The following is a 17,402-nucleotide window of genomic DNA, read 5'->3' on the forward strand; positions in this document are numbered from 1 at the left end:
CCGAAAACAATATTAACAACTTCACTCAAACTTATAATCTACTTCGGGTGATTAAGCACTGATAAAAAGTAGTTCTTGGAGATTTCGCTGAAATATTCGTGTTGGTACAATAAACCGAATTCACTTCATCGAAATGTTTCGAAATTCATGACATAATAGGATATCCGATATACAACTCGGACAAACCACATAGGATGTCCATACCTAAAATAATCTCAAATAACACTGAAACCACTCAATAAATTCAGATTTTGAAGTATTATACTAAAAACAATTTGTTACCTTGGCGATCAAACCACATTCATATACAGGGTGTTCTGATTTGTTTCCGACAAACTGAAACGGGTGATAGATCACATCATTTTAAGCAAAAAAGTTCCTATGAACATGGGTCCGGAAATGCTTCGTTTCCGAGATACAGGGTGTTAAAGTTGAAAAAATAATTCGCGTTTTCTTTGATATGTTTTGACTGCTTCGAAATCCTTTCATGAAATTATTCCTATTCAAATATTAAATTTAAATTCATTTTGAAAATTTCTAAGGCGAAATGCATGCGGATTTTTTATTGCCCACTAATAAGTAGAAGTGGTATGCTATGTAATTGTTGTTTTTAAGTGTTCTGAATATTCCGTTTCCTGAAATATTGCGTTGTTGGGATGCTTTACGAGTTTTTATTTTCTTCGAAGGTCTGTAAAATCCTATTTCTCTGTAGATGATTTCTTCTTTGTATGCTTCGTTCGGGCCTTTGGTAACCAATACCATTTTCCTGTATTTGTTGATAAGCTATTAACTTAGTTAACAATAATTATAATTAATGACATCTGAACCTAACACACTTTAAATCTGTCATTGTGTATAGCCATTTTAAATCTATTGCCGCAACAATTGTTGAATGTAAAACAATCAATCATTCGAAGATGTCATTTGTGCATTCAACAGAACGGTGGACATTTCGAACACCTTGTTTAAAAATTATTATGTTATTTTGTTTTGTTCTAAATTGTTACTTCTAAAAAATATTTAATTTAAAATTATTACAAATTTGTTTCTACATGTTTTAGAGATTACAAAAATATGGATTTGGCTTTAAATGCGTTTTTCTCTGAAACGGTTGCCCCTAGCAACTTAAATGAGTTATACCTTTTTTAACTAGAAAAGTTAGGGGAATCGATTTTTTTAGTCCAGAATGACGTACAGGGTAGCACAGAAAAGTTGCTACGGTTTAAAGGGGACGAAATGATTGCCAGTGGCGCCCTCTAGAAAATACAACCAAATCGACCACAAATTTGAATTTCTCACCTCAAAAAACCCTATGTACCAACTTTCATGCAATTATTTGGAATCAGTCGAAAGATATTTAAGAAAACGCGAATTATTTTTTCAACTTTAACACCCTGTATATCGGAAACGAAGCATTTCCGGACCCATGTTCATAGGAACTTTTTTGCTTAAAATGATGTGATCTATCACCCGTTTCAGTTTGTCGGAAACAAATCAAAACACCCTGTATGTATATTAATTTCGATGGCATATGAGATTATACATTTATGCAAATCACCTGCATACCACTTTATAAAAATAATAATAATATATCTTTATTGAAGTTGACATAGAATAAATCAGTTGATAGAATTCTACTGTTTTCCTAATGAAATGTTCATTTGAAAATAATGAATAATAAATTGAAGAAAAAAGTTAAGTATAGTTGAAACAAAAATGAAATGATAGATTAAAATCTAGAATATAGATAGAAGGAACGAAAAGTAAACATTTGTGCTCGATCCCGAATACATGAGAGATGGAAGTTTAGTTTCACCAATCAGAATCGGGCTAGCCGATTGTGTGTGCGAGCATGGAGAATCCTTATTTGATTGTTGAATGCTTTATCGGGAATCCTTTTTTTTTTCACAATAGATAAATAATTAAACTGAGAAAAACATTGAACCTTTTGAAACACGAAAGAATTTTTATGAATAAATCACATTGTAAACTATTATTATTAATCAAATTATGTGGCTCTACTGCTATAGTGTCCCGTCAGACAAGGAGTGACGAATGTTGGCATCAAAACAAATGCATCAGTTACAAGGCGATTTCCATTCATCTCATTAATGTTTTAAGACAATACAATAATAATATACTTCTTTTAGCTGATGTCACTTTACGACATCGTATTCGAACTGAATGAGAAAAAATTTTGACACGTTATAATAACAAGCTTAAATTGTGTTATTCGCGACAACATACCACTGTTTTTTCTGCTCAGGACAGGGTGCATGGGAGAAGAGCCAAGTGATCCTCCTAATGTCTCGAGTTCTGTCATCATTTCGTTCAGGGCTGGACAGCTGGCACTAAGTCTAGCCACCTGCGTCAGGAATGGGTTCAAAGCCGATACCGGTATCTCTTTTATGGGAGCAACGGCAGAACCTGGAACACAAAACGGGCCTAATTTATATTTGAATCCCGCACTATGAACATCCGTATTATAAAAATCGCTATCTAATGTCGCAACGAAAACGGACTGAAAAATAAAAATTTCTTTCTGGCGAAGAACTGGTGTTTGAGCGATGGTTTAACGAGTGGCATAATTAAAGAGCGATCATGAGCAGACGACAGCACTTTAAGAATTCGTTCATGGAATTCCGCAAGATAATGGAATCTATTGATGAGTTTCTTTTGAAATTCGAGAACTTATTCGTAGGCAAGTCGAAGAGGTTATTTCAGCCTTTAGCTCCCAGATACATCTACTGTGCCAAAGAAAAGTTCTTTCGTTATCGCGATATAAAAACCAGAATTTTTGTTGCAAACAATCAAGTCTTCTTCGATCAATTATTGAACATTTTCAGCACTTCATCAAACGAAATTCTGTTTCATATCTAAAAGCCTATTGATAGGATTAGAAGTGAGAATGACATGGATGAAATATTGAAATTTCCACTGATAGTGTGGATACTAATTTCGACACCTACTAAAAAAAATGAGAAAAGCACTGTCGTGAAAGCAAGAGCTTTCGCGCGTTTGATCTGATTTTTAATCATGTAATTTTGTATGAAATTTCAGATGAACCTCAATTCCGATACCCTACAATGAAATTCAATCATCTGAATTCTGAACACAAATCTTAGTTTTCAGATTTTCAAAATAAGCGTGCACCTAAGTTTCCTTTTAACAATCATAATAATAAAATGAATCGGAAAGGACCAGGCAGCAGCCTAATGGAAATTTTGTCACCGGTTAATTTTTCTGAAAGTTGTAGAATATCACATCCTGAACAAGAAAGTCTATGGGTCCAACTCAATCCTATTACTATTGTAGTGTCTCGTCTGCTCACAGATGGAGCTAGGCTGTTCGCGCCACACTATATCGGCCCCGGCGGATTTGAATCCTTTGAACTTTGAAGGGGCCGTCGCGTTGCAACAGAGTCACTTCTCCGAGATGGTGTGATTTAGGCAGAGATCGCTGGAATGCCTAACCGATGAGTCCACCAGCGATCTCGTAATTTGACTCGAGAACAACTCGCCAAACTATTCTTAGAGATATACTGTGTCGAAGTTGAAAAATATAATTTCTTTGAAGTAACATTTCTCGTAGGAAAACATCTTGAAAAACACTTTTTAGCGACAAATATTGCATACCCATAAGATAACAATTTTAGACTCCCACTAAACATGTAATAATGTAATGTTACAAAATATTGCCACAATAATACTTAATTGATGATAATATTATGAAAATCCTGGAAGGGTCTAGAAAAAACTTAACCTGTTGAATTGAACTGCACGCACTACTTAAAAGCAAATTGAATACGTGTGTATAGCAATGAGTAAACATCGCTTGTGGTGCTGTAGATTTGATTCTTGCCTGTAAACCGTTTACTTCTCCCGACATTACACTAGCCCCATCATACGTTTGAGCCACTCATTTGGAATGTAAGTCAAATTTTCCAAATTTGGCCAGTGGCGGCTTGTCCTATGACACAGGTGAGGCAGTGTATCACCAAAGAAATTCTGGAAATTACACGTATTAATCAAATATTTTATGAATCCATTTCAACCTCAATTTCTGTCACTTGGTCTCTGTTCCATAATAACCATATCAATCTCACGATTCTTGTGTGTTAATCTCATAACCCCTTTAAGAAGTAAACGGTCTGCGGCATGCCTAACTCGCTTCCTTGTCTAGCATTATAAACATATGTTCAATGTTAGGGCTACAAAGAAATATTTGGAGAAGGAGAGAGGAGAAATATGCGTCTTTACTGCTACCAAGACTCACCACCTCTTTTTTTTTATCGTTACTAGTTTCATCTCTATATTTTTATATACACTATCATAGTATAAGGAAAGGATAGTAAGCCAGTGTAGTGCTTTTTTCAATTTTGTTGATGTTGAGCGCCATCTAGTTGTACTCACTTTTTACTCGAATTTTACTGTCAAAAATTGGTCCGTAAAGTGGAGCCCTCTGAAAAAATCGGTGTTATTTTGGAGAACTAAAATATTTGAAATAGAGTGGTCAGAAGATTTCTATATTTTGATATTTTTTCTGCTCTGTAATAAGCATTTACGCCAGTGGCGTGTATTTGTGATAACTTAATAATAACATAAAAATTGTTGGCAATGTCATGCGACCCCTGAATGCCACTGAATGAATTATCGTATTATTTCTGCGCCATCTATAGCTCATGATTCAGCGCTATCCATTATCGAGTTACTTCTCCAAATCCAAATCCAACTACCGTAGCGACCCCTGGTGACTATTTCCTTACCGTCAAACGGCGGTTGGCTTACTATCCTTTCCTTATACTATGACACTATGCTCGCCGAGATCAAGTTTGACATTATTGAAACTACAATTTAACCATGTTTCTGTGAGCAATATCACATCCAAATTAACATTGGACACTGACTTTGCAAAATTGATCATTTTTGTTCTTAAACCTCTCTTCACATTTTGGTAATAGCAATGGATTTTGAAATTACCTACCCGGAATTTATGAGTGGACGATCTAAGGAAAAATTCCTTTTCTTTCTGTACGAAATGGTCTGATTAGCGTTCCTTCAGGCCAAATTTCATCCGCAAGTAGCTGTAGGTCCAAATCTCTACTTCCCATATTAATGAATTTCCTTGCATATTTCGACTTAAGATCAAAATACAGAATGTCATATTCATTTCAAGCCACCTCCTAACTCAAAATTTGAGATTTCTACATAAACAAAACGCTTACCTGCACACTTCAAAGTTTCATTAGTTACTACCCAACATTAGCGGACTAGTGTACATAGAAAGCAACAGATGACGCTAGGGGTATCGTTTTCGGTAACTCATAATATTCTCGAGCGACGACCACAGTTTCTAACTAAGTAAATTTTAATTTCAATATGATAATTCACAAAGAACGTATGTCTGAATTGTGTACCGTAGGTCTGAAAGGGTTAAGAAAATGACCTCACAACATAATAATATTATGTATGAGTTTACAGGGTGATTTACCCGGATGGCCTATTAGACGTTTATGGAAAACATCATTTTGAGCTGAAAATTTGCATATTGGGTTCGAGACAATGATCTGTCTCCCTGAAATATTTTCAGATCTCTACAACTTCCGGTTGTACCGGAAGCAGACTACAACTTCCTTATTCCGAATGGCACACCCAGTATATTATTGCATTATTAGATAGCTTTTTTGATTTTTTTTTCAGCAATATGCCATACCTTGGGTATAATATACCCAATAGTTGATGAGATTCTTATGAAAAAAATGGTGGCGACAAGGTCCAACATTTTTCTGAATATTTCTGCAGAAAAAGTATTTTTCGATTCTGTGAATACGTAGTATTTTGAGACTTTGCGGTTTGGACCAAAAATGTACAGGGTGGGCAAATTTCGATGTTTTAGCACTACAACTTTTGAACCAGAGGAGATAAACAAAATCTGATACCCACTTCTCGATCTCTTTTTCTGAGAAACTAACAAGGGTAGTATTCATTTTTGGCCACCTTCTTTTGTTTTCGAGTTATAAGCGAAAATTGGAAAAATGGCGATATCGAAAAACATTTATATCTCCGCTAATACTGATGATAGAGCTCTGAAATTAAAACATTATACAGGCACTTTTTTACGTAGAATCCAGTGTCATGCTTGTATTTTCAAAAGGGTTTTTAATTACGAAGCTATGACCCAAAGTTATGTTTTTTTAAATGGGAACACTAGATTTTTGTGCCATTTTCTGAAAGCTTAATTTTTTCTGATTTCAAAAATATATAACATCGTATGATTCGTATCAAAATAAATAACAAAAAATGGTCAAAAACCTTTTTTTACTTGAGAGTCTCAATATTTCTATGGTTTCAACTGTTGATGAGCCTTCCTATAACAAGAGCAGTGTCCTTCCGTCAATCTGATTATTTCTATGCTTTTCACTTATTTCTACAAAATTCGAATCTATATTTAGTTTATACAAATAGTTTCGAAAAGATAAACGAATTTGGAAAAAGTTTCCTAGGTAGCTTGAACACAGTTTCAAATATTCATCTATTGAAATATCGAGAAGAGGTGTCGACTGTGCATTGTGCAATTGTTGTCATTATTAGGTTAAATATTATTTCTTGTTTGTCCCTTCGTAATTAAAATGTTGAGTTCAATCAGATATGCATTGTTTCATATGCTGTTTAAAATGGATTGGTACTTGTGCGTATTGATTCTGGAGACCTATGTAAATAATCTCCTGATACATGCATCTCAATACAACTCTTTCGATAGAAAAATTCGATTTTGTGGTTTCTCCGTTATTTCCAAATCAATTTTTAGATAAAAAATTTATAAAACATATCTTGATTCGAATTTCGTAGAAATAAGTGAAAATCATAGAAATAATCAGATTGACGGAAGGACACTTCTCTTGTTACAGAAAGCTCAATTTTTTTGTGTTCATCAACAGTTGAAACCATAGAAATATTGAGACTCTTAGGTGAAAAGAGGTTTTTGGCCCTTTTCTATTATTTATATTGATCCGAATCATACGATGTTATATATTTTTGAAATCAGGAAAAATCAAGCTTTCAGAAAATGATACAAAAATCTAGGGTTCCCATTTGAAAAAACATAACTTTGGGTCATAGCTGCGTAAATAAAAACCCTTTCGAAAATACGAGCACGCCACTGGATTCTACGTAAAAAAGTGCCTGTATAATGTTTTAATTTCAGAGCTCTATCATTAGTATTAGCGGAGATATAAATGTTTTTCGATATCGCCATTTTTCCAATTTTCGCTTATAACTCGAAAACAAAAGAAGGTGGCCAAAAATGAATACTACCCTTGATAGTTTCTCAGAAAAAAAGATCGAGAAGTGGGCATCAGATTTTGTCCATCACCTCTGGTTTAAAAGTTGTAGTGCTAAAACATCGAAATTTGCCCACCCTGTACAGGGTGTATTTCAGAAGATTATGAACTTGGGCATTTCACATTCATCAAAACTCAAGATTTTCGAATTAGGACCTATATTTTTTATTATTTCAGTCGATTCTCCGTACAAAAATAGTGGGGGTTACTCAAGCAAACCCAATACCTAAAATGAATACTTTACGAGTTATCGAGGAAAACTATAAATGAGGAAACACCGCAATTTATAACGGTTAGGAGTAGTCTGTGACTTCTGGTAAACACAGAAAGAAACTAAAATTCGATGTGTCCATAACTAAATTTGACATTTCAAGAATTGTAATGAATTATTCGTAATTGAAAATTGTATTGCTTTATGGATTTCTCAACAATCCCAACGAAAAATTAATTATAATTCATGAAATGTAAAATTTAGTTGTCCAAACATCGAACTTCAGTTTCTTTCTGTGTCACAGCCTATTCTACACAGTAAGGAATTGCGGTTTTTACTCGGTTCTTCCTCGATAACCATTAAAGTATTCATTCTAGGTATAAGGTTTGCTTAAGTAACCCCTACTATTTTTGTACGTAGAATCGACTGAAATAATAAAAATGTAGGTTTGAAAATCTCGAGTTTTGATGAATTTGATTTGTCCAAGTTCATGATCTTTTTATGGACACCCTGTACATGTTTAGTCCAAATCGCAAACAGTCTTATAATACTACGTATTTGCAGAATCGAAAAAGAAAAAAACTTTTTCGAAAAAAGCTTTTTCGAGCTGTCGAGAAAATTCAAAAAAACAAAATTTTTTCATAAGAATTCCATTCCCCTCATGAACCATTGAGGTTTTCCCCAAGATATGGCATATTGTCGAAATTGTCATCAAAAAAGTTATTTATTGATGCAATAATAAACTGGGTGTACCATTTGAAATGAGGAAGTAGTAGTCTGTTTCCGGTATAACCGGAAGTTGTAGAGATCTGAAAATATTTGGGAGAGAAAGATCATTGTCTCAAACCCCAATATGCAAATTTTCAGCACAAAATTATGATTAGTTTTCCATAAACGTCTAATAGGCCATCCCGGTGAATCACCCTGTATATGTTTACGGCTGGCGTAACCGTGGCATGTTCATAGTCTAGTAAATCAGGAAGTCACGGGTACTTACTTTGCGACATAGACTGGTGTCGCATCTGGTGTACGGTCTCCGAGAGGTCTCGCACCTGCCTCAAGCTATCCTCCAGCACAGGGTATGTCTTGTTGGCGGGCGAATGGGGCGTCACGCTTATGGTCGGAAGAGGGCCATGGACACCCTGCCCGCCCCCAGATCGCATCCCACCGGCAACGACTGACGCCACGTGATATTCTGTCACAATGTCCTCGTCACTGTCGGCCTCACCTCCACTAGCCCCGCACTCATCTTTAAAAAGAACAAAACAAAGGTTAGAAAGATGAGAAACATAACATAATTTTGATTCTATTACAAATGATAATAATAATAATAGTTTTATAAAATAAAAGAAAAAAAAATTATACCCAAACAAAAATTAAATCAGACAACAACTGAACTTAAATATTTATTTCTGCTATAAAAGCATCTCTCCGCTAGGAGTGATTTCACATGTTTCCTGAAACTCCTGTGTTGCAAAACCTTCAGCCTAAGAGGCAGATGATTGAAAGGGCTGCTGAAATTTAGTTGTACGGTGCCTTGAAAAACAAAGAGTTTCTTTATGTCTGGTATGATATTCATGATATTCAGAACATTTTAACATTGAATTAAAATTTGTATGTATATACAGCAGGGATTTCAACATGTATATGCAAGGTACAGTAAGAATTCTATAATTGATAAATACGGGTCTACAGGACTCCCTTGGTTTAAGATTGAACATCAGTCGAATTATTCTTTTTTGTGCCACAAAGACTGAATTGATGTCAGGCGATTCACCCCCACAGAATCACATTATAATTCAGGTGAGAGTACACTAGCGAATAGTATACTCCCAATAACGAATTCAACGGCAATATATTTTTTAATGCTCTTATAGCATAATAAGAACTACATAAATTTCTACAAACACTATCAACATGATTCCTCCAATCAAGAGTGATATCGACATGTAGACCAAGAAACCTCGAAGAGTCGGATGATTGCAAGTCTCCTGAAGGGACATTTAAAATAAGTCGCCGACCTGAATCACGAGTTTGAAAATAAATAAGATCTGTTTTATTAACATTTAATATGAGAGAGTTCCTGTAGCACCAATCAGAAAAGATTTGCACCAACAACTCGCACTTCATCTTGAGTTCCGTCAGATTCCGCGCTGTGGTGAGAAATGAGGTATCATCTGCAAAGAGCAATACTTTGACGGAAATATAAAGTGACGGGTAATACTTATTTATATGATTGGGTAGATCCTTCACAAATATGATAATGATGAATAAAAAGGGTCCTAGAACAGATCCCTGCGGGACACCAATCTTCACAGGATATCTACCGGAATCATGCTGATCCACACTCACATAAAGGCATCGACTAGTTAAGAAACTATGGACCCACTCTAGAAAAACACCCCTGAATCCACCATTCCATGGTGAATTATTGATTACACTCAATTTGTATCGTGCAAATAATGATAACTGGACAACATCATAATCCATAACTACACTCCTGGACAAAAAAAATACATTTCCCATATTATTTTGGATTTGAGTCTTGAATGCTTCAAATGGGAAGGAAGTAAACAATTATATTAGAAAGCGTATATTGATAATAAAAATGAAGAGAGCACTGACGTCCTAAACGACCATCTGAAAGACCTGAGCGTGAAGACCTTCAGTAAGATGAAAAATCACGCAAACCCTCTTATAAGGAAGGCTTGCGACTATGATAAAAAAGCCCCTAGGAAACGCAAAAGACCGAAGATGGCACTTCCCTAGGAAGTGTGTGTTAAAGCCAAACTCCTAATGGCACAGAGATTGTGTAATGTTTACACAAATCTTCTGAGTGGCATATTGCCACCTGCTAGAGCAGATCAAAATGGCTCACCAGAGGTGAATTATATTGAGATTGAGCAGTAAAAGGCTAATAGCCTGACTGCAAAAGAGAAAGAAGTTCCAAGTTCCTTGAGCACTGACGTGAAGTCAGTATCTTTCGAGCGTTGGTTCACTCATTCGCCAATTGCGAATAGAAGGATCTCCAAATGTCTAATTAGTGCAGGAATGAACGAGAGATCAGAAACTTCACGTTGGTGCTTTCTTATTTTTTTTTTGATTCTGCTTGAATTTTATACGGTTCGAACGAAGCAAGAAAACAAGAAAATGGTTATTCTATATTAAGGGTGTCCTGAGAAGAATGCGACAAACGGTAGGGATTCGTTAATCGTTAATGTAGCTTGACATTTTTACCAACTACTTGAGCTTGGCTTGACTTGATTTTAGATATTTATTGCTTGACTTGATATGACTTGATATTACTTGAGCTTGATACGCACGGCATATATTTTTGCAATCTCGTGCGGGCTTAGACTCAATAAATGGATTCTTAGAGCGCTGAGAAACTGAAGCATTCGCCAGTGTGACTTTATTAGTAGTTTTCTCACAATTCTATGAAATCTTTTTTTAAGATTTTGGTGGTTTCAGAAATATCTTTCTCTAATTCTGTGGTTACTCCGTTCATTCTTCCACATCTTGTAGAACAAAATCGTGCGAGAATATATCAGAAACGCACAGTTTTCATGGTTATATTTTATTATTATATGTTGGTACTCCGAACTTTCCGCCACGGCTTTATCTGTCAATTCATCAATTTGCCAAGAAATCAGTTCTGCCAACCAACATTTTTCAAGCCAAAAATCACTAAATGATATTTATGGAAATATTTCATTAATTTCAATAAGAATGCAATGAATTAGAGAAAATAATGTATAATACTCGTACAGAAGGCTCATTCTACCACTCGTTCATTCAAAAACTCGCCACTTCGTGGCTCGTTTTTGAATTTTGAACTCGTGGAAGAATATCGATGCCTTCTGCACTTGTATTATAAATAACTATTCCAAACTTGGTCGAAACGGCCAAGGATTTTTTATCAACGCCAGCATTATCAGCTCCTGTTGAAAAATAATTTTCCAAAGCTGCTCTTACAGTTACAAAAACCCGCAATAGGTTAGGCGACAAATCTATAAGATGTCTCATGAGTTTTAGATCCTGGTTGGAAAATTAAGAAATCAAACAGTCTGGAGGTTTCTCAATATTAAGAAACATTATTTTTTTATTATTTTTCATTTTGTTATGATTTATAGTGATTTAATTTATGTTTCTATTAAAAAAAAGTTGATATTTTATGTTCTTTTATACAATAAGTTGAATAGATAAAAGTGTTTTTTTGCAAGGTTCCTCCTCATTTCATCCATTTTTATTGATGTTACACTACTCAATAAAACTGCTGAAAATCAAGTAGCTTAATATGATTCAAGTACTTGATATATAAATACTTGACTTGAGATTGAAAACTACTACTTGATTTGAGCTTGACTTGAAATCAAGTCAACTTTCATATTAAATAAATTTTGCAGTTTTTCATCCTTTATGAATGCCTTCCTTAATTTTTGTTACATTTTTAGTAATGGCATAGTTAATTGTCAAATGTCAAAAGATGACAGCTTCAAAGGTTATAGCTGCCTAGATAATGAGCCTTTCAAAATGAACTAACTGGTTATTTTTTTTTCTATTTGAAATATCAAATTGATTGCTACTATTCAACCCCACAGAGCTGAAAATACTTCAAATCAATAAAACATAACCCAAGAAATCCAAATTTCCATGTTATCCTCATTTCGTTTCTCAAGAAACGTATTATAGGCCATAGAGTTTGGAACATCCTGTCTGTGATATAATAAATCCTTCGAATATTACAATTTCTTCGTAAATTGTCCTCAAATATTCTACGACATAAAAATATCGATAAAAAACTGCATAACATTATCGTACATAGCGCTTTATCAACGTTTTCTGAGAATTTCATGCTACTCCGTTCAACCAAAATTTTTAACATTAAACGTAAGCTCCACGTAAACAGAACAGAATAAACAATCGACCATTTAAGTACCGAAATTCGTCGACGTCGATCATCTACCAAAACGTGTAGGAGAGAACAATTGCACGGTCGATAGTTGGAAATACCTAACTGCTTACTGCATCGCATCGCAACAACATTTTTCACGGTTCGACTTGTTCATTTCTTGTAATAAAACCGTTTATACCTTCATTTCCGTATCTTAGTGTGGGTAAACTGTAACAATAGTATGACGAGGATAGCAAGAATGTTTCCCGCGCTATATCCGTTCTTTCGAATATTTAACGGATACTCGAAATGCATGCTCATTGCTTCAGAATAAAGAGGATCTCCAGTTCCGGGAATGTTCAAGAATTGCGCTGTATTCGCTTTCGACGGACTTGGTGAACAGAAGATCCAAAAATAAAAAAAATATTGAAGGGGTTTTTGTAGCTACAAGCGAAGTTCCGATGGTTGTTGTCTGTAAAGATTGTGTTGATATTTCTGTTCAGTTTTCAGTAAAATTTGGCAATTCATCAACATAAATCGTTCAACTCTAGGACAATAACGCTTCCAAATTGTGGAAATTCACTTTGAACAGATAAATCTGATCGCGAGGCTCATAGATCACTTCATCTATGTTACGGTCAATAGAGCAAGCAACTCGTGCAGTCATCGCACTTATTTTACTCTTCTAGATTCAAAACCATCAAACAAGACAAAGAAATGTGCGTGCCAAAGAAAATATTGCTACTGTAGTAACACACAAAAAATCTTCTGCCACAACCGTAATATGTAGTAATCACTTCAAAACAGAGGACTATTATGTCAATCTCTATATGGAACCAAAATTTTGAAGGAAGGAGCCATACAATTATGATATTGAGAACAAGTGTTACTAAAGTAATAATGAAGACTATACAGCAAGTTCCTGCCATTCATAGATACGCAGTTATGAATTTTTGACCATGATATTCCAGTTTCGACGCCTTGATTCGAATCTCTTCGTCGGATGTTAATCATAATTTTTTTTATATTGATATTTATTATATGTTTTTTTTCATATGTGCTTGCATATTTGATGATGAAAGGTAATATAATAAACCATGTATAAAATTTGCAGTACTTTCTTAAACCGTTAGAGTAGAGTATACTTTTGGATTGTAAGGCTGAATTTGTCCTTTGATAGGAAAAATATGGCACTTTCATTCCCAATAACACTCACTATCTCATTTCCTCAGTCGATTTCTGAAAATATTTGAGCTATTTTTTCTGAAGATAAAATATATAAAATTTTAAAAATTTCTTTTGTGTTTTTACTTATCACAAATTTTGAATTTCCTAAAGCTCAGTTAAACTTGTAGCTACATTATATCGAATATAAATTTAATTATCTATAATATTATTGATATACTGAACTATCTAAAAACTCAGGAATAGAAATTGAAAAATATTTTCGGGTAGCACTCAATAAAATTCATCTTTTTCTGAAATAAATTTTAGATAACATTAAAATCTATGCCATACAATTCCTAAATGTGATTCATTTAGCTTTTTCAATACTATTCTCATCCGAATATCTCAATATTTTTCTTAAAAAAAAAATCAAAAGCACGTTATTCCCATAGCCATATCAAGCTATTTCAATTCTATTTCCATACGAATAACTCAATATTTCTCATTAAAAAAATTAAAAACGTTTTATTCCCATAGCCATTTAGCTATTTCAATAATCAACTAATGCGAAACACTCAATATTATTGTGTGTTAAAGAAGACGTCGATACGTCGCCGTTCTCAACTTGTTGGTCTATGTCCTTCGACTACGTGAAAATCATGATTGATGTGTCTATGAAATTCAGCTCGTGGATGAATTAAAGTCAAATGGCCATCGCTACGTTAAATTTTTGCAGATTGGGATAATTTGAAAGTGGACGAAGATGAGCATTTTGTGTATAGTAATGAAGCTCATTTATGGTTAAATGAGCTTCGTTAATAAGCAAAATTGCTGTATATGGAGCAAAGACAATCCTTAAGCCATTAACGAATGGCCATTACATCCATTAAAATTAATTATAATAAAAATAATAATATGGTCTTTATAATGTAGTTTTCATTAGATCACTAGAGGGCGAAGTCTAACAGAGCTTCAACTTAATCCCGACGATGCTCTGTTCTTAATCCATACAATTTACAAGTTAAGCTAGAAAAATAAACAAAAAAACGAACAAACCAATGATGCAAGTTAACTTCCAACAAATTTTGTCTCGTATTGTTATTTAAAGTTCTCAAACTCTTAAAAAACAAGCACTGTTAAAAAAGCTGAAGCGCCTTAATATTTTCATTCAAATAGGTACTAACTGTAGTTAACTGAGTTATAAGATCTAGGTTTCCAAGCATGTAAGCACTCAAACACGGAATACCAATGGAACGATTATGAGGGCATCTTCGCATGCCCCCTTCACTTGGATCTATATTGCCTTTAAACAAACTGTTTAATGACATGTTTAATTGTCCTCATCTATTTGTTGAGTGTAATTTTTGTTTCGTCATTCTATACTCGAATCATGTTTGTTTTTCATCAGACAACACCACGTACAAATTACATAAAAAACCAAGTAAAACCGTTTTCGGCTTGTATCTTTGTTAAGTCTTATTTGTATTGTAATTGGGTTTCGGTATCCATCAACTAATTTATAAATAATTTTTTAAATATTTTTTTCATCAATTACTGTAGTCTTGTTTCAAGTAAGTAAATACATAAGTACCTACATTAAGATCGTTCAGATGGAAAATTCAAACTAGAATCCTTGTGACGATTCGTGAAAAATAGTTCTTACAAAAATGTTGTATTTTTTGCCGTAGAATAATACGAATATGCAATGAAAAACGGGGTTTCCCTTTTGAAATTCCAAAGAGATTCTGGCATAAGTGGACTTCCCCCTCAAAATCGTCAACCTTTTATTCGAAACATTTTTCTGTAAGAAATTTCCTTTTCGAGATTTTTGTCTGATTCTTCTTCTTCAACTCGAAGAAATCATCCGGTATACTTATGATACACTGAATGGTTTTCCAGAAAATGCAAAAAAAAAATTTCTAACAGGGATTTCAATACAATTGAAAGCATTTTGAATATTACCTCATGTAACGAATTACTTCTCATAAATTTTGACAATAATCAGTGAACATATCATATACATACAGGATGATTCAACGCGATGGCCGATTAGACATTTATGGAAAAATAATCATAATTTTGAGTGGAAGCAGTCTGCTGAAATTGTCGTCAAATAAGCATCTAGTGATGCAATAATAGACTTGATGTGCCATTTGAAATAAGGAAGTAGTAGTCTGTTTCCGGTATAACCGGAAGTTGTGGAGATCTGAAAATATTTTAGGGGGAAAGATCATCGTCTCAAATCCCAATATGAAATTTTCAGCTCAAATTTATGATTAGTTTTCCATAAACGTTAATGATGAATCACCCTGTATATGTAAAATAATTTATTTTTATTGAACTTATACTTTAGTCAAGAGTTACAAAACAGTCAAAAATGTAACCATACTCGATAAAATATTACCCCACATATAAGTTAACGTTATCAATATCGCCTAATGTTCGGCAAAAGAATAACAACATAAGAACAGCACAAAGTGGAAGCGTAGAGAATTACCGAGCAGTGTAAATCTTTATTTCGGCGTAATACTCTTGAATAATGCAGCAGCGTGGTGTAATAGATTTTCATATGGATTCTCGGGTGGACTTTCCTGAATTACCTACAACGATTTTCATGGAAACGAATAAGGCATAATCGAATTAATTTCTTACTGAAACCCTATAAGGTTTCCGACCTCTGGAAAACTACGTTGTCGGCTGGTTTTCGTGGAAATCTCTACTTCGAAGTTTTCAACGGTATTCTCCAACTACGGAGTTTCTGTATTTGAAATCTTTATCACAATGCGATTTCCATAAAGTACAGGGTGGGCAAATTTCGATGTTTTAGCACTACAACTTTTGAACCAGAGGAGATAGACAAAATCTGATACCCACTTCTCGATCTCTTTTTCTGAGAAACTAACAAGGGTAGTATTCATTTTGGGCCACCTTCTTTTGTTTTCGAGTTATATACGAAAATTGGAAAAATTGCGATATCGAAAAACATTTATATCTCCGCTAATACTGATGATAGAGCTCTGAAGTTAAAACATTATACAGGCACTTTTTTACGTAGAATCCAGTGGCGTGCTCATATTTTCAAAAGGGTTTTTAATTACGAAGCAATGACCCAAAGTTATGTTTTTTCAAATGGGAACACTAAATTTTTGTGTCATTTTCTGAAAGCTTGATTTTTTCTGATTTTAAAAATATATAACATCGTATGATTCGGATCAATATAAATAATAGAAAATGACCAAAAACCTCTTTTCACCTAAGAGTCTCAATATTTCTATGGTTTCAACTGTTGATGAACACAGAAAAATTGAGCTTTGTATAACAAGATCAGTATCCTTCCGTCAATCTGATTATTTCTATGCTTTTCACTTATTTCTACAAAATTCCTTGTTAGTTTCTCAGAAAAAGAGATCGAGAAGTGGGTATCAGATTTTGTCTATCTCCTCTGGTTTAAAAGTTGTAGTGCTAAAACATCGAAATTTGCCCACCCTGTACAGTTTTCTATATCTCTTTATCTCGTTTACCTATATCAAAATATTCATATTCCAAAATAATCAATCTTTGGAGGCTTATAATTCTACATAACATATATACAGGATGTCTCAAATTTGATGCTCACTGAGAACATTTGGAAAACTAATTTGAAACAGTAATTTTTCAGAAACGCCCTCTGACTTGAAAACGAATGAAGATATCTATGATCTGCAGCTTTCTGATATCTTTTTATTTCGAAAACAGAGCACGGGATCTTTGGATATTTTTTCTTTATTTTTTGTAGTTTTCAAGATGCTTTC

The 17,402-nt window shown here is 34.1% G+C and overlaps 1 protein-coding gene across 13 annotated transcripts in view; it reads right to left on the reverse strand.

Moving 5' to 3' along the window:
- Nucleotides 1-17,402, reverse strand: part of LOC123674638 (rho guanine nucleotide exchange factor 18) — a 91,845-nt gene that overhangs the window by 28,029 nt on the left and 46,414 nt on the right. For all 13 annotated transcript variants that reach the window (XM_045609662.1, XM_045609632.1, XM_045609623.1 and 10 more), the window contains 2 exons: nt 8,548-8,799; nt 2,248-2,427 (listed from right to left, as the gene is read on the reverse strand). In XM_045609662.1, coding sequence (XP_045465618.1) covers nt 2,248-2,427; nt 8,548-8,799 — 432 coding nt within the window. The remainder of the gene's footprint in view (nt 1-2,247; nt 2,428-8,547; nt 8,800-17,402) is intronic.

Source organism: Harmonia axyridis, chromosome 1 (assembly GCF_914767665.1).
Source record: "Harmonia axyridis chromosome 1, icHarAxyr1.1, whole genome shotgun sequence".
NCBI classification, from domain to species: Eukaryota; Metazoa; Arthropoda; class Insecta; order Coleoptera; family Coccinellidae; genus Harmonia; species Harmonia axyridis.